Below are 21,532 nucleotides of genomic sequence, written 5' to 3' on the forward strand. Positions count from 1 at the left end.
TCTTACCACGGGTCGATTCTTACAGGACTTACATTTTAATTATTTATTTATATGGATGCGGGACACAATTATGGGCAATTTTACGAGGGAAGTTTGATGAGACCCCACAGAAATGGTAAAAAATTTCAACGGGATCAAATCGGATAAGTTACTAGTTTCATTTTGATAGGTTCATGGGTTAGAGAGTAATAATTAAGAGAAGAGAGAGAAAGTGTTTATTGTAAGAAGAAACAGATTTACTTTTTCAATCATCCGAATTATTACTGAGGAAAAGTGTGAAATAATTAAGGAACAATGACGATATTGTGCCGACGCCGAGAACGAAAGGCAGAGTTAATGCGCGCTTAGAAATTTCGTGAGAAACCCGGCTGATTGGGAAAATCTTTGGAGGAAAGTAATTATGCGAAACTTTCTTCTCAATCTCGAAGGTCATTAACGAACCGCTGGATAATTACTCGCACGATGTTATCGCGAGATGAGAGGAAATAATTACTCCACTGTTTATGCGTCGCGTTTGTCGTCACACCATGGATAGCGTTAATTATCGTTGGAAACTCGGCGAATCTGTTAATTGAAAATATCGCCAGCCTGCTCCGCTTGAATTCCAATATCGTTCGTGAAAAACTCGGACTTTCTCCTTGGAACATTATTGTGTATTTGCAACAAAATTTATCGAAGAAATAAGTTCAATTTATATAACGAAAATCGCCATCAAGGTATCACGTAGTAAACGAGTCGGTCAATTTTACACGCTTTCGATTTCGATGTTAAAACTTCTATTCCCTGATGGAATGTCGTTGCAAAACCCGCGGACTGTATATGGACTTTTAATAAACGTTCTATGAACTCCATTCGGGGTCAATTACAGGTATGTTCGATACCCGTTCATTACGCAACCCATTAATGGAAAAAAATACACGTATGAAATAATCGACTCCTTTTACGGGTCAATGCGATCTCTGTTTACACCCATTCGAGCCTGCGTTGCTACACAACGATTTATTCGAGTAACGGTTGCTTCAAATAATACTTCAAGTATTGTCCCACATTTATATTGTTTCATCTTTTCGCGATGTTACCTCGAGTTAAATAAAACTCCAGAAGATGGAATTGCATTATCAGTTACTAACAATGTTACAACGCACTGTAGAGGAAAATGGGCAAGTTTCATAGAGAAGGAGCCAACATTCTCGTGTGCAGGTCGGTGCAGACGGTCACGAGTGAACGATCACGAAAAAATCCCTAGCAACACGTTCACCTTTAATTTTAATTTTCCTATTTCGTAGCCAAGTCGTTCTGTCCTCTATTAACACCGTTGCTCCATCAGGCGATTCTACCTGATAACTGGTTTTCAATCAGCCGCTCGTAAACTCGGACACCTTGATCACTTAGACGTACTATCCGTGATAATTACCAGCGTATTCCGTATCACGCATACCTCCACTTTGTTAAGGAAAATTGATAGGGTGTTCAAAACATTTCAGAGTTCCGTGATCGATGATTATCGTGGGTAATAGTGACTTGCCTGCCTTGCGAAACATTTCTTAATAAAAGTGCAGTATCTGCAAATGTAAATAAATCATACTACCCCTATTTTCTTTATATCGCCACGCGTATTTGCGCTCGTTGCACGAGACTCGAGTCAACAAAACTGAAATGGCGAGTGTATAATGTTCTAAATACCCGCCTGGCGTGAATACCTTAATATTAACGTAATGTATTTAATTGAAATATCGATATGGAATGGAGGAAAAGACGAAACAAAGAACGTTGAAACGTGATGGAATTTCCAGGTCTTCCAGCGTAATCCGCAACGGGAGACGCAATGAACGTCGAACGAGCCACGATGGACGGTTGCGGTCAGCAGCCGTTGTTTTTGACCGGGACTTCCGGTTCTGGCGGTATATCCAGTCCCCAGCAGCAAACTGTCCAAACCGGTGCGCCTCCCGAACATTATGGGGGACCATTGAGTCTGAGTATCTGCATATCCGATTCCGGCCACGAGATACTGCGACCCAAGCCACGCCGGTGAGTACTTTTATTTTTCCCCGTGTCGCTGATCCGCTATCGTGCAGCCGATATTCATCTTAACGAAGATCCGATTAATGATCTACGGTCACAGTGATCCGTTAGCTGCGATAAGAATAGATTAAAATCATTCATAGCCTTTGAAATATCATTCTTTTGTGCTCGATATCGATGAGGAAATAATTTTATCTCGATCATCCTTGACGGGCTTGCTGCACCGCCATTAGTCCTCGTTTCGCTCTACTTCTAATGCAATATAACAAATTCAATTTTGCACCAAGTACACATTAATTTAAACGATTGCATAGTAAATACATAGTCCGGAATCTTTACATTATTCATTTAGAGCTAGTTAATATGAATCGAACACCGTTGCTTCCACGTATGAGCCGATTGATGGTATCGGTATTAAACGATGCCATGAGTGCTTCAATGGACACTTGACTTGTTCGAGACTCGAGTTATTTAGATCACCCCTCCCCTATTTTTTAATTAAAAAGCTGCGGTTAGCGAGCAGTGGTCTGTAACGTGAGCACGGGTTCCTTAAATAGACGATAGTGAGGCTGGTATCGGTGCGTCATCAGATCCTTGACGAAGGTGTGTAGCCAATAATGCACGCGAAAGGATAATTCAAAGGATACTATACGGAAATCTCTATGCTATAAAAACACATTAAACATCCCAAAGTCCCAACATTCCTTTCTGCCTAAAGGATGTAACGTCCGAAAATTTCATTATTTTTGTGAAACACATAAAGTGTGCGATAACGTCGAAAAATTGTAAGACTGTATCAAATTGAAGCTCAAAGTTAAATAGCCGACATAAAGTTTTTATTGATACAACTGCGAAATGTTTCTGATTTCTTTTTGGTCGAATGTTTAGCGGGATCTCAAAACATTGCCCGTTAAAAGATCAGCCAGTACACTGACCGATCCGATTAAGGATCATTAAAATTTACGATGTACGTAATTACGACCGATTCGATTAACGATGTCGAACGAGCATATATGCGTAAGACACACCTCCCCTTTCCCCATCATTTAGTTCCATCGACACCACTTGTGTTCCTGTTGGCCAGCCACTGAAAAATCTGTTCGGCATACAAATAGGTATTGAAATTTAAGGGTTCACGTAATAGGTCCACAAATTTCGGAAGTTCGTTCACCCTGTGTGCGTGTACACACAGTGTACACGTAACGGGTTCGGAACGCGAACTAATACAACGTGTAAATAAATGTACTGGCGTACACGGGCTTTTTCTTCAAGGGCTACCAGAGAGGACCAAAGAAGACCAGTTTCAATAAACCGAAAATACTCGGTTATTCCAACGATTTTTCATTCGATTTTAATGGGAAAATATTCGTTTTTAAAAAAGTATGTTCATTTTATTAAATGCAATTGGAATTAATTTTTGTAACAGTTTGACTTTTTTGTTTATAACTCGGTTATTTTTTCTTTTTAACATTTTATCATGAGCCACGCTTTGTATTACGATACGTAAACAATACAAAATTTAGTGAGGTTCTCTAAGACGTATTGTGACAACCAAGGAGAACTTGAACTGTCAATGATCGACTAGGACGATGTGGTTAAAAGATTAATGCAGTTTTTAAACGGTTGCATTATTTGGTAATATGGTGGCGAAGATTTCTAGGTCGGGAATGTCGCTTCCAGGTTCTGTATACATTTTTGGTTCATTGGTATTCCGTCAAGCGATCGTGTCGTGTGCACACTCGGTGATTCGTATGTAAAACGTGGCCCCATCGCGGTCTTATCAATATTTATGACAGCGAATTATAATCGATAATAATTGTCCATCGATGCGTAACATTAAAATTATTGATTGCGTATCGTATTCCTCTCGATTTTTCCCCGATATCTGTTAAAAATAACCCTTGTCACGCGGAAGAGCCAGCGACACATTTTTTGTTTAAGATCCTCTTAGAAAATTTAACACGAACTGCGTTCGCTAAATGTTTCACATTTTACAAATCGACTGAAAATTAATAACTTGATTGTTACAGAAACCATTATTAAAAATTATCCTAATTTTCTCGATTTATTTCGTTCACGTAAGCCATGATTATCCTATAATAGCTTTTCCGTGAGAGCTTGCCGTAAGTTAAAAATAATTAAAATAGTATGATATTAGCTACCATCCTGTATAAAGTTTATGGGTTTGAAACACATATTTCCTGTAACATCAATTGAATAAAAAAATACTAGTAATAGCGTTTGTCGACACTATCATTTAAGCTAACTTCGTATAATAGTATACCTTTCTTAATATTAATATTATGGTTAAACCTGCTGTTCCTTTTCGCTCTAATTATCGAGTCTCGCTTTAAGATCTAATCTCCCTAAACACCTAGATCCCTAAATCCATAGATTCATGCTCTTGATCCGCGTCCTCCACCTAGTCAAAAATAAAGGACGAAGAAAGTACTTTTACTCGTAATTTGAGGAGTTGCATCGCGCCTCGAAGAAACTGTGTATCATCAGTACCAGGTGGTGCACAAGAGGAAATAAGAAAGATAGGGTACAAAAGGGAATAAAAGAAGTAGCAGTTTAAAGGAAGCTTAAACGATGGGTTGTATTTTGAACGAGTCAGTGACCAGAAAAAATATGCCAGTCATCTTTTTCGCTGTAATCGTGCATGTCTGCATCATGGAATGCGCGAATATAATCCGTGTGCACGAGAATGATAATCACAAGAAATAAGAAGAAGAAGAAGAAGAAGGAGTGACGTGGGATGCGATGCTTCCCTAAGCTGCTACTTCAAAAGCATGGGGAATTATTTATGAAATCAACGGGAAGCACCGTAAAACGACCGGCAAACGAGTAAGGCTGTTCAAAAAATCACGATTTATTTCTACAGCGATTGATCGATTGCCCGAACCTATGCCGTTTGTATTGTGGATAGATCTAAGGAAATGAACTATGCTTCATGGCATTACATACCATTAGAATTACCTTCGCGAGATGCAGGTAGCTGGGGTCACTTTGTCCCGTAACAATGTCATAGTCTTATAACAAGGCATATTCTATATTTCTACTTTCAATGTTTACTGAAATTATTAAATCTACCAAAATTATTGTGACATATCTTTCTCCTCTCGTGTCAACAATTGCTATACCTTGCATTTACAATTTTAGGTATACATTCCCATTTTTCCACATCCACTAAGGTGTTGAAATATCTATGTCTCCAAAGACACTCTTAACAAAATTACCAAATCCCAAATGTTTATATCTAAGAAATCTATGGATCAGTCCATATGTAATTCATAGGCAATTTCCAAATGCCTACGTTATCTATCTTATGCTACGTGCATCATATTTCTACGCATCAAAACAAAGAGTCCCATAGAAATTCGCATCGATCAGGAATCGTCCCGCATAAAACAAGCATGGACAAATCGAGCGAAGGTATCAATGAATTACGAAACGCGAGAAGACGACGAGGATGGGCGAGCGTAAAATATTCCGCGTATCGTTCACGGGTTATCGAGGGTTATCGAAGAGAAAGCCTGTCCGTGTAACTCGTTGGCTAACCGATTTACGGTGACGTTCTTCCACGGGTCCCGTTCCACTCAAGTGCACCAACAGTACTCGCCCGTATACACGCTCTCTCAAAAACTGTACTGATTCCTCCCTCCAGAACGGACCCAAAAGTCCTTCACCGTTTTTCGATCTACCGCTTCGTTTTACAAATATACGCGATCGAAGATCGGGTGCTTGACTTCAGAGATGCTGATGGCCGACTTCCGGTACGATCAGCTGTGCTCTGATTCGTGCTTTCAATACAACACCTTGGCAATTGAAAATTTATCGTATTACGCTCCACTGCTATATTTGATAATAAAATTAAATACAATTATGCTAAATAAATATTAGTAATTTGCAAATGGATGTTCGACTTTTGTGACGTCATCTGATCATTCTGGCGATTGTAATTTAAACAAAGCAGCCTGGAAATCGAGTCCTAAACACTGCAATAGATTGCAACGAAGTTTAAATTGTAAAATAAACTATTAGATTGTGAAGGACTCGCTCCGTTTTAATACGAAGAATTTGCAGAGTGCAACGCTTTTGAAACAACGTGTACACGTTGCGGTTATGTCGTATTACGTAAAACAATTACATTCAGGCTAGCGTTAAATCGTACCTAGACCATGATATTACACGTCGAACGTTTTCCATGACGAGCTGACACGCTATAAAGTTCTCAACGACCCGTTAAGAATGATTACAATAGAGGGATTGTTTGATACAAGCGCATTTTTATTTGTTACGCTATTGTCTATTTCTTGCGTCTCTTTTTTTTCTTTTTGCTTGGATAGCTTGTCAGTGGACGTTGTGGCGACATTTTCCTTTAATCATGCACGTACTCCACATTGTGTAATTTGGGAAACTGAAAGTTGATTATTTCAGGATTTGGAGATTTATTCATTTAGATATTTATAGACTCAGAGTACAATCTCATGAATTTAGAGATTTAAGGATTTGGTGATGCAGAAATGTCAGAATGCGAGGATTTGAGAAGTTCAACTTCTGCAAGTTTGGAGATGAAGAAGTTTAGACACAAGTTTATACACAAAAAATGGAAATGTTAGGAGTTAGAACATTCCGAAGGAAACACAGGAATAGTGATTTACAAATTTCAAAAAGATTAGCCAGAGGGAAAGTCGAACCTAAACATTCCTCCTACATTCCTCCTCAACTAATTTCCCTGCATCGACCACAGCCGTACATCATTTGCACAGTAGAATAATTAAAATAACTCTCACACATAACACTTTCCACATTAATTCGATTCATCAGGCGAGCAGCTCGGACTCTCACTTTTCATAATCTTCCCCTTCGAATTTCCTTTCATTCATCGACTAATCAGCCGGAATCGCTTTTCCCTTGCACGAACAAGCGATCCTCTTCTTCCGTCGCTGGATTCGGATGAAATAGAAATTGTATTAATCGCGACGAATTTCACGCGATCGTGCGAAAAGGAGAGCCTCGTTTAATTAGTCGTTTGAAAGTCGCGGCAACGTTAACTGGGAACGGGGTGATCGTGATAATAAAGTGTGCGTGAGAGGATCCACGTTTTCATGCTTAAGCAGATCTGACCGAGATATTTGGGTTAACGGCCTTTCTTCTCCTTTCCTTCTTTCCTCTTTTCATTCGGAATCGTGATCTACTATCTCCTATCTTTTGCCGATTCACTGCTGGCGTTGCTAGGTCAGGGACGTCGTGTGAATCTCTGATGAACATTTCGAATTTCCAAATTATCCATTCATACTTCTTTCGTGCTACATGGAAACTTCTGCAATTTGTGCTTGGTTCAATATTTATGGACGTAGACAATTTTGAGATTTAGGTAATTTGAGGATTAGGGGAAAAGAGGATTAGTTTGAAAGAGGATTAGTTTAATGTAGACATTTGGTGCAGACAAGTGAAGACCTTTTAAAGATTTAGAAAGGAAAGAAAGATTTGAATATTCGATCATTTTTGTGCTATCTAAAGTGTGCATTGTACTGCATTATTTTACGAACGCTAAAGGAGTAAAACGTATCCGAGATGGTATGAAAAATAAGTAATGGAAATAACAAAGCATACGGTGCAGATTATCTCCTTTCTTCTCAACCTTTTTCCTTTCTTTCGTGACCGATAACATCTTGGTTACTTCTCAGTTCGGTAGGTCAGGTATATCTACCTCGTTCTTCCTGTTTGATTTCACTTTCTTCAATTTCACTGATAACCCTTATCTCGATCGCTGTAAAACTTCAAATCACAATGGCGTACAATATGATCCCAGTTGAATTTTCTTCAATATTTGATTAAAAGTTAGCAAGAATTTTCAAAGATTTTTACAGAGATACTTAACAAGTACTCTCATCGAAAGGTACTTTACTGAAATCGCGAATACCCTCATTGAGTTGTCTGAAGTTTAAAACCATTTGCAGCACACGTGCATAATGCAGAGAAATCTATCCGATTAACAAAGAGACAAATTTCCCGACATCAGCGGTAGATTATTACCTGAAACGTCATGATAGATTACACCTGTCAATCTATCGGATTAAATAACTAGTTTCGCAAGTTAACTGCACCAGTTGATTATGTAAAACGACTACCCAGGCATTTTAATATGTAATACCGATAGCAGATTGATCGCGTCGAATCTTACCCTCATCGTCACTTGTATCTAAAGAACTACCTATTAATTATAACATCGATACGTTTCAAACATCGATAATAATTTTCTCGCAAATTGTATCCTGTGTACTATAATCTCCACTCGAATGAGGGATCGCTTCTCAGCCCTCTGTTATTGAATGAATGACTCACTCCTTAATTACTGGATGACTAATCATTCTTACACGAGTGTTAAACCTTGTAATCGAAATTCTACGGTTAATGAAAGCAATGCCTCCATAGATTTTTACGCTTCTTACCGCCGTCAAAAACTTACGAAATACAATCGCCATTATCGGCGCACTTTTCGGTACATCTTAACAAAGTGGCGAACTCTTTCTTCGATTGCTAACACGTTTCAAAAATTTATAACCACGTTACATTGTATAAAGTCTTCTACCTTCAAAAGTGTCTCGTTCAAAGTTTCCTGAATAAAGTTATTTAACTTGCGTTCATAGAGGAAAGTAACATCGTAGAAATAAAGTCTTCTTCTACCTTCAAAAGTGTCTCGCTCCAAAGTTTCCTGAATAAAGTTATTTAACTTGCGTTCATAGAGAAAAATAACATCGTAGAAATAAACTCTTCTACCTTCAAAAATCTCTCGCTCCAAAGTTTCGCGAATAAAGTTATTTAACTTGCGTTCATAGAAGAAAGTAACATCGTAGAAATAAAGTCTTCTTCTACCTTCAAAAATTTCTCGTTCCAAAGTTTCCTGAATAAAGTTATTTAACTTGCGTTCATAGAGAAAAATAACATCGTAGAAATAAACTCTTCTACCTTCAAAAATCTCTCGCTCCAAAGTTTCGCGAATAAAGTTATTTAACTTGCGTTCATAGAAGAAAGTAACATCGTAAAAATAAAGTCTTCTTCTACCTTCAAAAATTTCTCGTTCCAAAGTTTCCTGAATAAAGTTATTTAACTTGCGTTCATAGAGAAAAATAACATCGTAGAAATAAACTCTTCTACCTTCAAAAATCTCTCGCACCAAAGTTTCCTAAATAAAGTTATTCAACTTGCGTTCACAGAGGAAAATAACAACGTAGAAATAAAGTCTTCTTCCACCTTCAAAAGTCCCTCGTTCCAAAGTTTCGCGAATAAAATTATTTAACTTGCGTCCATAGAGAAAAATAACATCGTAGAATTGAAGTCTTCTACCTTCAAAAGTCTCTCGTTCCAAAGTTTCCTGAATAAAGTTATTTAACTTGCGTTCATAGAGAAAAATAACATCGTAGAAATAAAGTTTTCTTCCACCTTCAAAAGTCTCCCGTTCCAAAGTTTCGAATAAAGTTATTTAACTTACATAGAGGAAAATAACACCGTAAAAATAAAGTCTTCCACCTTCAAAAGTCCCTCGTTCCAAAATTTGGAATAAAGTTATTTAACTGACAAAGAGGAAAATAACACAGAACGAAAGTAGTCGGTCACCATTTTCTAGTAACCCGTTACAATGGCGAGGCAGATTCTCAGGAGAGTTTTCTTCGTGTAATTAACGTCGTGCAGGGTGTACAATGCGGAAGGTAGACAATTAACTAGGCCAGGATCCTTCGGAAGGTACCATTAAAAACGACTATTCTACCGTAAAACGTACAATAAACCCCATTGAACAACGCCGGTGATACTTAAAACGTGCTAATTGATCACGAACATTGGTTCTCATTGAAATCCATCGTTGGTAAATTCTCCGTGAAAGTCATAAGGTAATTTTACTTCCTAGACAAACCGGTCCTCGTGATTTTTCTTTATTCTTCCATTTACGAACTGCATTCTACGTTCGACCGAGTGCAAACAACATTATTATTAAACTCTGTTACTGTTAACTTTATGCCTGCAATATTACATAGCCTATCAATTAGCGGTGCATAAACTTGAACGACCATTTTTATTAACTCGTTACACTTTTATAGGTCATTTCGTTTCTGTTATATTTCCTTAGGCAGTTTCGTCGATGAGATTCGTATTATCGAATTTCAAGGATAGTAACCTTCTTCTTTTATTACTATTTGCTTGATACTTTATCAGTTTCCAGCGAATCCATTTCCTTTCCATAATGATGAATTAACCGCAAAATGGCGGTCCGGTCTTCATATTTCATTTAGAACTTGTTAATGCGGTCTCGTTTTATGGCAGCAATACTAAATATTAATGCAATTACCGTCTGATATAAGAAATTTTTATTTATGGACCCGATAGCTTGAAATCGCAGAGATTCAGGAAATTATTTACTTCGAGAATTATGGGTTTCGTAGAACTTTGATGAACTCTGCTCCAGTCCGTCAGTTGCATAATCCTAATTCCACGTGGAACAATTTATCATCGTTTCGTTGAAGCAGTCGGCAATTAAATACGAATTAAATTTTACCGAATCCGTTAACGAGCGATAGGATCACAAACGAACGATTGTCCACTCGGTCGAAGTTTATGTTCCGAGAATAAAAAGCAAAGTCGACGGAAGTCTTTAATCTATAACATAACGCGTCCCTGCCAGAAAGAAAGGTTTCGCGAGGAGGAGTTCAAGGCGCGCATTGTCCGTGTTCATCTGGCGAAACTCCGGTGTCAAGGGCGACAGTGCTTTAAACCAAAGGATATTAAATTAATTACCGAACCGTATCCTCTCTTACTATCTCGAGAACGCATTTCGCATTGTAATTGAAACGTAAACCGGATTGCATCATGCTTACGTAACGATAGCATGCATGGAAGGATAATTCTGCACGTTATATTTAATTAACATTTAAAAAGGTACACTTATGCGCGAGCTGTCGTTAAGACTAGGATTTGTTGAAGTTTCAAATTCATTCTTGCATTTCCGTTGTTCAATAAATACTTGTCCCCCTTCGTATCCGTTTAAGCCTTTCTATAAAAACTTTCCTAATTGGAGCAGCTGCTTCATTAAGCCAAAGTTTCTGACCCAATGTGTTTCAATTAACTTGTATACACTTCGTCATCGTGAATGACTTCATAACGCGAATATAACTGTGCCTTCGAAATCTCACATTTTTTTATCTGTCTTGAATTGACTCCAATTTATCGGAGTTTTATTAATTACAATTACAATATTCACTTGTATAAAATGTTGTATTATTTACTGTAGCAATATTCACTTGTACAAAATGTTGTAGAATTTACAATAATAATATTGACTTGTACAAAATGTTGTAGTATTTACTATAATAATATTGACTTGTACAAAAAGTTGTAATATTTACTATAAAAATATTGACTTGTACAAAATGTTGTAGTATTTACTATAATAATATTGACTTGTAAAAAAAGTTGTAGTATTTACTATAATAATATTGACTTGTACAAAATGTTGTAGTATTTACTATAATAATATTGACTTGTACAAAAAGTTGTAGTATTTACTATAATAATATTGACTTGTACAAAATGTTGTAGTATTTACAATAATAATATTGACTTGTACAAAAAGTTGTAGTATTTACTATAACAATATTGACTTGTACAAAAAGTTGTAGAATTTACAATAATAATATTGACTTGTACAAAAAGTTGTAGTATTTACTATAACAATATTGACTTGTACAAAATGTTGTAGTATTTACTATAATAATATTGACTTATACAAAATGTTGTATTATTTACAATAGCAATATTGATTTGTACAAAAACTAATATTCTGTACTTTTTACATAAAATACAATCGCTAATGTATATGAAAAATTGAGCATCTACGACTAGGTAGTTTAATGCCTTAACAAATTTGGAAATTTACAAAGGTACAAATTTGAACATTATTTAATCTGCGATGTAGCAATGTAAAAACTTCATGAATACTGAAATTGCGAATTTGCGAACCTGAAAATGTGCGAATTAGCAAGAACATGTGTAAATCATCGAAATTAAAAATTTGGAAGTAGAAAATGTGGGAGCTCGAAGCTTGAAAGAGTGAAGATGCGGAAGAAGAATTAAAAATTTGGAAGTAGAAAATCCGAAAGCTCGAAACTTGAAAGAGTGAAGATTTGGAAGAAGAGTTAAAAATTTGAAAGTGGAAAATCCGAGAGTTCGAAATTTGAAAGAGTGAAGATTTGAAAGTAGAAAATCTGAGAACTCGAAACTTGAAAGAGTGAAAATTTGGAAGTAGAAAATCCGAGAGTTCGAAACTTGAAAGAGTGAAGATTTGGAAGAAGAATTAAAAATTTGGAAGTAGAAAATCCGAAAGCTCGAAACTTGAAAGAGTGAAGATTTGGAAGAAGAGTTAAAAATTTGAAAGTGGAAAATCCGAGAGTTCGAAATTTGAAAGAGTGAAGATTTGAAAGTAGAAAATCTGAGAACTCGAAACTTGAAAGAGTGAAAATTTGGAAGTAGAAAATCCGAGAGTTCGAAACTTGAAAGAGTGAAGATTTGGAAGAAGAATTAAAAATTTGGAAGTAGAAAATCCGAGAGCTCGAAGCTTGAAAGAGTGAAGATTTGAAAGTAGAAAATCTGAGAACTCGAAACTTGAAAGAGTGAAGATTTGGAAGTAGAAAATCCGAGAGCTCGAAGCTTGAAAGAGTGAAGATTTGGAAGTAGAAAATCCGAGAGCTCGAAGCTTGAAAGAGTGAAGATTTGGAAGTAGAAAATCCGAGAGCTGGAAGCTTGAAAGAGCGAAGATTTGAAAGAAGACTAAAAAATTTGAAAGTGTTGTGAATAGAAATGGAAAGGAAGTATTCGTAAAGGATAAAAGCGACGACGTCCAAGAATCGTCACGGGGCACGAGTTCAGGACAATTCGAGTATACGCACGGTCATAGGAAGTAGGATGGTCGCCGGAAGTCTCTCCCCCGAAACTACTCTACTCTACTACATACTATGGTGGGGTTTCTAAAGACACGTTCGTTTGCACTCTCCCGTTTCCTCTTGGCTTGTCCAGTGAAAAGAGCATAACAGTTTACAAGTGGCAGCCAGCACTTAACCACGCGATGAGGGACAAGAAACTAGCTACGCGCGTGATACCCGCTCGCGGATTAAACTGGAGCGAGTTCGCTTCCCTCTTCGCTCGTTACATCTAATTTCTGTTATTGATCATCCTTCTTTTTCTTCCTGTTATCGTCGTTGTGCTCTGAAACACGCGCGAGTGATGTGACAAATAAATAATTAAACATTTATCCTTTTACTTTACAAATCTACGATTAGTGCTCTGGATGAAATTTGGTATGTTTAACACGTTGAATGTCCCTGTAGACTTATGATTATTTTAACTTTTATTTCTCTGTTTAAACTTTCTTGCGAGTACTCTTGACGTCTTATAATTTATACGTCTTCTGTCAGAATACCTTGTAATTTGTACATTCTTATCGGACTCTAATTGTAATTCACTTTTGTCAATCTTGCAGTCGATAACCTCTAAACATACAGCGAAGAAAAGATGTTTTATTAAAATTTAAATTAAAAGATTACAGTTTGCATTAAAATATCATGTTTATATCTCGATACAGTTATCACATGGGTGTGTCTATTTTTGATTCGCTGTATCCGTTCGACATCTTCGAATCAGTCATTTATTTCTCATCTAGTTAAAATAAGTTCGTACAGTACATTCAGCGTGTTAATGGACAGAGAATCGGAGGTATTTCTTTCGGAATTGATTCAAGCATGGAGCAGAGAACGGTGAAAGTCGTGCAAACTCGCGTCCGCAATACGCGTAATTGGTCTCTCTTGTGTTCTATGTTTGGTGCACGCAGCTTGTAAACGCGCGAATATTTTATGGATTTCTCAATGGATCAACTTCTATGGGTCGAGAATGGAACACCAAGTATCAAATCGTAATAACTACCATTCTGCTCAATCTTCGCAAACTGCAACTGCAAATGCAAGTTTGTTACCCATTTAATCGCAAAATTTAAGTACTTGAACAGTGAATCCTAGATAATTGACACTGCCTCACAATACTCTTTCAAATAAAAATATCTGACTTCCAAAAATATTACACTTCAAATATTATTAAGTCCATAAAGACCTCTCTGCTCCATAAGCCGAGTAGCAAATAAAGAATTTTCTCGGTTGCACTTTATTTGTTCGAAGCCAGGTGTCATTCAGAGTGAGCAAGATTGACATTCACCTTATCCCGAAAGAAAATAGAAAGGAAAAAGTAAAATGTTCGCGTGATAAGCTAGCACTTTCGTGATACTGTTACGTGGCCAGTGCTCTCTGGATAGAAAAAAGAAGCTACGAATGGAAAGTGATACGGAGCCGTCTTCTATTCGCCGACATTGCGGTCTGCGAAGGAAGTGCACGCGTTTCACCTGTTGATATCCAGTGTGAACCATAGGCACGTCGTTTCAGTCGCGTGCCGGCTCGTGAACAGAACAAAAACGCGTATCAACGACGATCGTTCGCGGTAATTTACGCTTCTTCGAGTGCAATTTGTCGCTATCGAGGCGAAACGTGTCGGACTATAACGGTGAGAAACCGTAAACGATCACGAACCGTAGGTAATCATCGTGTACGTTGCTCTGTACGATTCAGCGTTCGTTTCTGTACAAATAGTTTCTGCCGCTCGTTAGAAACGTGCTTTCCAATCAGTTCGGACGCGGTACGGTTTTGTTACTGTGCGTCTAACGGAAAAGTTTATTTCTGATCAAAAACGCATCCGAGTATTCCACGCCGCTGGATCTACCGGCAACTCAACATTTCCTCTTTTATACTGTCGGGAATTCTTGAAATGTTACGCAGACACGAGAAAAAGAACTGCAAATAACTGAAAATAAAAAACTGAATTGATAAAAAGTTCGGAATGCAAGATGTAAGATGTTCTCTACGTAAATGTATTTTCAACTTGGTATCAGAGTACAAAGTCTTAGAAAGATTTTGTAGAATAAGACTTTCACTTTCAACCAAAAATCGGCAGATAATCGATCGCTTATAATTAAAAATAATGCCCGTTGTTATCAAAATGGGTCACTGAAGAGTACAAGCAGTACCGAGAAGCGTAATAACGATATATCGCCGAACTAATCTCAGATAATTAAAATGAATCTCTACTGCAAAAGCGCATCCCAAAATAATTTTCCTTCGCCTCAGAGGAGATATAAAATGCCCAGACATAAGTGAACGAAACCGTATATCTGCATACTCATTTTCTAGTTCAGGTCTCTGAGAAATTAGTCAGAGATCTTGTGCACATTCAGAAAGGCACGTTTCCTGTAGCTTGAATCTCGATCAAAAGCAACGCTGTTCGTCACCGGAAGCGTCTGCAGATTCATCGGTCTTCTTCGAATGACCAGGAAAAAAGGAGGCCACACCGCGAGCATCCTCTGCTAGGCGGACTAACGAGAATTCGTATCTCTTCCGGTCAGTTCGTTTCTTCGAAAATGTCCATTAACGCGTGACATGCCATCGACGCGAGGCGAATCATGCAGTAACAAGGACTGTTACTGCGTGATCTGTCGCGAGCTGAAGGATTACAAGATGGCCGGAAACGCGGAGAGTCCTCAGGTTCGTCGCGAGGGCATCAACTTCATCCTCCGTCGCGGTTTGCCCTTCGTGAACAGATCGCCGTCGAAGGAATGGCTGGAGACCGATTTGAAGCGCGACGAGAGGGAAGACATCACGTTGGAGGAGAAGAGTCACCCACCGGAAGTGGACAGGGCGATGACGCCAGTCGGCAACGTCAGAAGAACCGACAAAGACGTGGCTCATAAAACTGTCATCTACTTCGGGGACTCGAATCAGAGACAGAAGGAGAACAGGCTGAGAGACGCTTGCTCGAAGGAGGAGATGGAGAAAACCGAGGCGGATGGCGCAGAAGATGACGCGATGTGCAAGAGACAACGCTCGATGGCGAATCTGCTGGAAAACGAGGACGCCAAGGTCACTCACGAAATCGTGGTGAACGTTACTCCGAGCAGAGAGGACGTGTTGAAGATCGAAGAGGACGAGAGCCAGGTCGAGGATTATTGGTCCTTGCCCGGGGACAACAGCGGGTTCAAGGCTGACTGGAGCTTCGTTCAGCAATGGCGCCTGAGGGGGTAAATCATGCTTGTGTTTGTTCCTTGTGACGATGAGTAACGAGCGTTACGGGGACCGTGGATTGTTCAGGGTCCCTTTGACCGCGAGATCCTTAACGGTTTTTGAGAAAACTCGCGTGGGATGCGGGAAGTGCATCGAGTAGCTTGTGTCGTAACAAAAGGACGTAGGGTCTGTAAGGGAGGAAAATGATAGGCTCACATTTGTTACCTTCTGCGCCGAATTGCATCAAATTACATCGAAGCGCATGGAATCCTATTTGACTTATTTGATGAAAAAATAATTAGAAGTAAATGAACCCTTTGGATATACCTTTTAAAACTAGATCAAGTTTCTGTTCTGCTAATTTGATCCAAATCTTCTTAATCATTTCACAACCCTTACACAAACGTTTCCTGGATTAGATAAAAATTTCTAATTTTTCCAAACTGACATTCCCCGAGTTGTATAACGCTTAAAGATCACACGCGAACGTGGTCCCAACGTGCAAATTAACGTAGGTGGACGAAAGTAACGAAAGATTCACGTGATCGATAACTTTCGAGGAGTGTGATCGTGATCCACGTGTGTTTCGTCGATTTCGATCAGCCTCTTTGTTCTCGCTGATTATTCGTCCTCGTGTTTCGAATACTTTCGGCAAACGAATGAGAAACTGAATTCAGACCCAGAAAGAATGTATCTGCTTTCAAAAGATTAATGTTCGCAAATTTTCTTTCGTCACGAAAAAGAAATTTATCAAGCGGAGAATTATTATATTTTATCGTGCAAAGTGTCCCTTATCCTGTATTTATCTCTCATATTTCCCCCGAAGGAATTACATGCTCCTTTTTATTGCTCCGTAGATTACGAGTCGGTTAGGTTCAATTCGTGAACGTAACTTTTCTCGAAACATCGTTCTAACGGAATATAAGCCTTGGGAACAGATTCCTTATTATGTGCTCGCTTTCTCGAGACACGGTCAAAAAGAAGAATCGAAAGCGACTCGCTGGAATTATTTGGTAGGCAATTAACGAGAAACTTACCTAACAGGATATCAGGTTTATTCAACATTTTCGCCGACCAAACTTGTGTATTCTCTGTGTATATTCGATGCTACTTCCAAAATTATTACTTATTTATAATACAATTTGCAGCTTTATCTGTTTCGTGAAATACTTTGAGATTTCTGAAAAAGAAGAGAAAAGATTAGAAAGAATGAAAAATGTATATTTTATGTATAAAATAAGTGAACGATATTTCACTTGTTCGCATCGTGTTAGGTCATCCTCACGTATCGTTAAAGATATGCAGCAAAGGATTTGTATTAAATCTGTTTTTACGTTTGTAGACCCAGTGGTGGCAGTGGGCGAGAATTGTACTGCCCTCCATATTCGAAGGACTTCACGGAAAGTTCGCCGAAAAACGGTGTTCACAATATGGTTCACATGGTAGCGGAAAGGGACACGGATAGCGTGGCACCAACGCCAACGCCTCAGCACCCTCATCATTCTCAACACCACCATCTCAGTTTACACGAAATTCGTGCGCTTCAGGTATCTGATGATTGTATTCCATTTCACGGTCGCATTAACCACGAAAGAAGATATGCTAATAAATTCCTAGTTAATGTATTTTGCCTGATTTTCATTCATCAAGTATCAGATTGTTGAATATCAAATAACGGACTCGGAAACGTGCTCAACATACTTCGATGAGATGAAAAGAACTTGAAGTTTGATATGCAGCATCTATTTATGGCATCTAATAGATAGAACCGTTTTTTATTATTCATAGACATCTAGCTACAATGTTCGCAACGCAGTGTCATAAAGCATCGACATTTTTTGTTTCAGAGGCGGCCAGAATGTACCGGTAATAGCTCTTCAGATGAGAATCGATCGTCGGGACATGCAAGCATGTCGGACACGGGTGGCCACACTAGCAGCAGTTCACCACCGCACCGTCACCACAGGGCACACAGTCCTCAGCAGTTGAACTCCGTACCCGAAGACGATCGTTTGTCGGCCTCGGTTACGCAGAGAAATGGCAGGAGTAGGTCCGGCCAGAATCGCAACAGACATAGAGCTACACCTGCCAAGGTGTCCTTCTTAGAATGATCTTTACCTTATAATTTATAAGTAGAAACCTTACGACTCGTTATTGATTGCGGAAACCTTCCAATTTCTTAATACTTCGCATTGGTGTAGGGTGTCATCTCGTGTTAAGATATTGATGACACTTATTTTAAAGACAATATATTCTCCAAGGTAGATAAAATAGTGCAAAATACCCAAAATCGATTGCTTTCTGCCTGTGTTTGCCACCATTTTGTTTATATGAAAACTATCTAGTAGTTGCAAAGTTCCCTTACAAAATGTGAACCTTAGAACCTATAATTTTAGAAACGTACACACCAAGTCCCTTAGAATCCCCCATAAAAATTTGTTTGATCTGCATACAACAATATCACTGCAGTTACAGGTACCCTGGTCCGGTTCCGGTTTAGAAGACATCAAACTAGCCATCCAGCAGCTCACCATGCGATCTCACAAGTCATCTTCGACGTACTCCTCCTTAAGCGGCTCCGAGAGTTCAGAACCAGCTGTAAGGAGGTTGATGAGACATTCCAGCTTGGAGACTATCAACACCAACGTGACCAGCGCTGACGAATTCGTCTGGGTAGACTCGCACAATAGGCTGGTGGAACTGCAGCAATTACCCTGGACTCATCACGATGTGCTACGTGTTTTGCAAAATGGTCGGACCAGGGAACACATGGAGCAAGTATCTATGGAGACGATACCGCGACTCTCTTACTTGTTGCAACGTGCTCTGGTCAGAGTCGGTCGAGAAACGCAGAGATTGGCCAAACCTGTTGGTCTTTGTAGCAAACACGAAGTGTACAGCGCGTTCAAGATCGTGCTTTGTCCGGCGTTGGCTGATTCTTGCACCAAGGTAAGGAGAAACACAACCGCGACATAAGGGAAACATTTATTAATGTGTTTATGAACTATGCATGTCTTGCTCCTAGTGGAATTTATTGGAAAGGTAATCCTACACAATATTATTTTGTAGGAGATTTTCTGGGGTTTCATATCATATAATGAATTGTTCTACACCTCAGCAAACATTTGTTAAAAATATTCCTTCTTACAGGCATGCTTAAGAGCTGCAGCCATGTTCGCAGTATCCGGTGATCAACTGAAGCAGTCGAAGGCTTCTAGGTCTGGATTGCAGCTACCCGTAGGACGATTTCTTCGTTGGATGTCAGACGTACGACTTGGAAGAATGATACATGAATACGCGGCGATATATTTGACTGCGGGTATTGAAAATCTCCTGGAAGAAATATTGTTACAATGCATACCGACCGATCCGCACACAACGTTAACCGCGACGATGTTGGAGCATGCTATAGCGAACAGCGGAGATTTATGGGGTCTTCTGCAACCGTATGCACACTTGAACGCTGGTCGAACAGCATCAGGTACAGACACAGTGGTTTGAATTGTGAAATTTGTTTATCGTTCGTCGAGGAGAAACGAGAATGTTATATTTGCAGGTGCTCTTGCAATGCCGCGTTGGGCAAGCGTAAGTTCTTTAAATTCCTCTTCGTCATCTCGCAGTGGAAGGGACGCAGCGAATTCGGCACTGGAACCGTCGCTGTTAACCACCTGTGTCGGGTCGATGTCAGAGCTAATAGATTTAATCTCTAAAGTGGCACAAGCCGGACGTTCACCTATACCATTAACAACCAAGGCGCTGAACGCTTTGTTCTACTACATGAGGTGTTCGCAGGTTTGCTCGTTTAACCTTTATGTTTTCTACCTAACGCGTTGATATACGTTTACAATATAACGAAATATTATTTATGTAGTTGGAACACGGCGAACGAGGTTCCGGGATACAAGAGCTCGCTTATGAACGAGCGTACGTTGTCCTTCCGCCGTTGGTCGAGTGGCTACGTGTTGCAACTGCTCATGCAGAACATAGACACGGTCTCGTTGTAGATCAAGACGATATTAATCAAGCTGCTAGGCTGCTATTGCCTGGAGTAGACTGCCCAGTTAGACCTATATGGTAGAGAACATTGATATCATATTTATATTATACGGAATACTGTGTAAACCTTTCGCGTTCCATATATGTAGTCAATTTTCAAATGTATTTTATCTCCTAGTTATAACTTAAGATTAGATATACAAAATCTGCTAAATTCTTTCGAATAACTTCTGTGCAAACATTGCATTTTCTCAATAGCTTCGAGGAAGTAGCGGTCTGCTCGAAACGCATCGATGACACCGAATACGTTCGTCTTCTCACGATGGATATGGCCTTTAAAATGTTAACTAGCGGTCGTACGGATCTGATCGCACAAGCCATGCCTCTTTTGCCATCAACGAAGATCAATACGGTGAACGACAATGGCTTCACCGCACTGATGATAGCATGTATCAACGGTGATGAAACAGCTATATTAGCTCTGTTGGATGCTGGAGCAGATTTGAACATTGAAAGTCCACCACCACCGACTGGTCAATTGGCGAACACACCTTCCAAGGTTCCGGTAACACCAGGTGTATCGAATGCTAGGAGTCCGGTTACGCCATCTTCGATAGTGTCCTCTGGAAAAAGTATGCAGTCTTCAGGTTCAGCTTCTAGTTTGCCAAATGCATCCAGCAATATTTCAAGCAACGTATGCTGCAATCAAACTGGATTCAATGCTGAAACTCAACACTGGACCGCTTTAACTTACACGGCTTTAATGGGACATTGTAATATCGCCAGAATATTGTTAGAAAGAGGTGCTGCGGTTGAAGGTGGTGCTAAACCCAGTGAAGATAAATGTACAGTTACTCCACTGCAAGCTGCTACAGCAACTGGTAACAACGAAATGGTGGCGTTGTTATTAGCTCACGGTGCTCAGCCATTCTTGTCGACTTTGATCAAAGACTCCTTTTCTTACTCTGGTTCTGCCCAACGTGGTTGTTACAGGCAAGTGAAATGTTCATCTCATACGTTTGAAGGAAAAAGCTCTTGTTTTAATCTTCTTTTGTCAACCTCTTGTACAGCGCAATATCGGTAGCGACAGCTCATGGTCAAAGGAGCTGTCTTCATCAGTTGTTGTCTCATCCACTAAACTTTTCTGCCAAGAGAGGGGAAAAAGAAGTATTGTCTTTGGAAGAGATTCTTGCGGAAGGTAGCGCAGCCACTAGTCCACAACAGCAAACCGTAGATGGAAGAGGAAATCGAAGGGAAGGGAAGGAGCCAGTTTTTAATAAGGTTCAAACAAAAGCTTTGCAAGAAGCAATGTATCACAGCGCTGAAAGTAATCATTTAGGTAAACTAAATTTTTATATGAGTAA

The 21,532-nt window shown here is 39.2% G+C and overlaps 1 protein-coding gene across 8 annotated transcripts in view; it reads left to right on the plus strand.

The window, feature by feature from the left end:
* The window catches only part of LOC100880865 (ankyrin repeat and BTB/POZ domain-containing protein 2), a 29,400-nt gene that overhangs the window by 5,085 nt on the left and 2,783 nt on the right, over positions 1-21,532 (plus strand). The window contains exons 1-10 of one of the 8 annotated variants that reach the window (XM_076531608.1): positions 12,879-13,373; positions 13,904-16,189; positions 17,515-17,719; positions 18,020-18,265; positions 18,642-19,121; positions 19,323-19,653; positions 19,729-19,964; positions 20,044-20,246; positions 20,427-21,161; positions 21,239-21,507. In XM_076531608.1, the coding sequence (XP_076387723.1) occupies positions 15,552-16,189; positions 17,515-17,719; positions 18,020-18,265; positions 18,642-19,121; positions 19,323-19,653; positions 19,729-19,964; positions 20,044-20,246; positions 20,427-21,161; positions 21,239-21,507 (3,343 nt within the window). In that variant the 5' untranslated portion in view covers positions 12,879-13,373; positions 13,904-15,551. Of the gene's footprint in view, positions 1-1,793; positions 2,029-12,872; positions 16,190-17,514; positions 17,720-18,019; positions 18,266-18,641; positions 19,122-19,322; positions 19,654-19,728; positions 19,965-20,043; positions 20,247-20,426; positions 21,162-21,238; positions 21,508-21,532 lie in introns of those variants that run through there. The other 7 variants (XM_076531607.1, XM_076531609.1, XM_076531610.1 and 4 more) reach the window with 7 other exon arrangements.

The sequence above is a fragment of the Megachile rotundata genome, chromosome 5 (assembly GCF_050947335.1).
Source record: "Megachile rotundata isolate GNS110a chromosome 5, iyMegRotu1, whole genome shotgun sequence".
Lineage (NCBI taxonomy): Eukaryota > Metazoa > Arthropoda > Insecta > Hymenoptera > Megachilidae > Megachile > Megachile rotundata.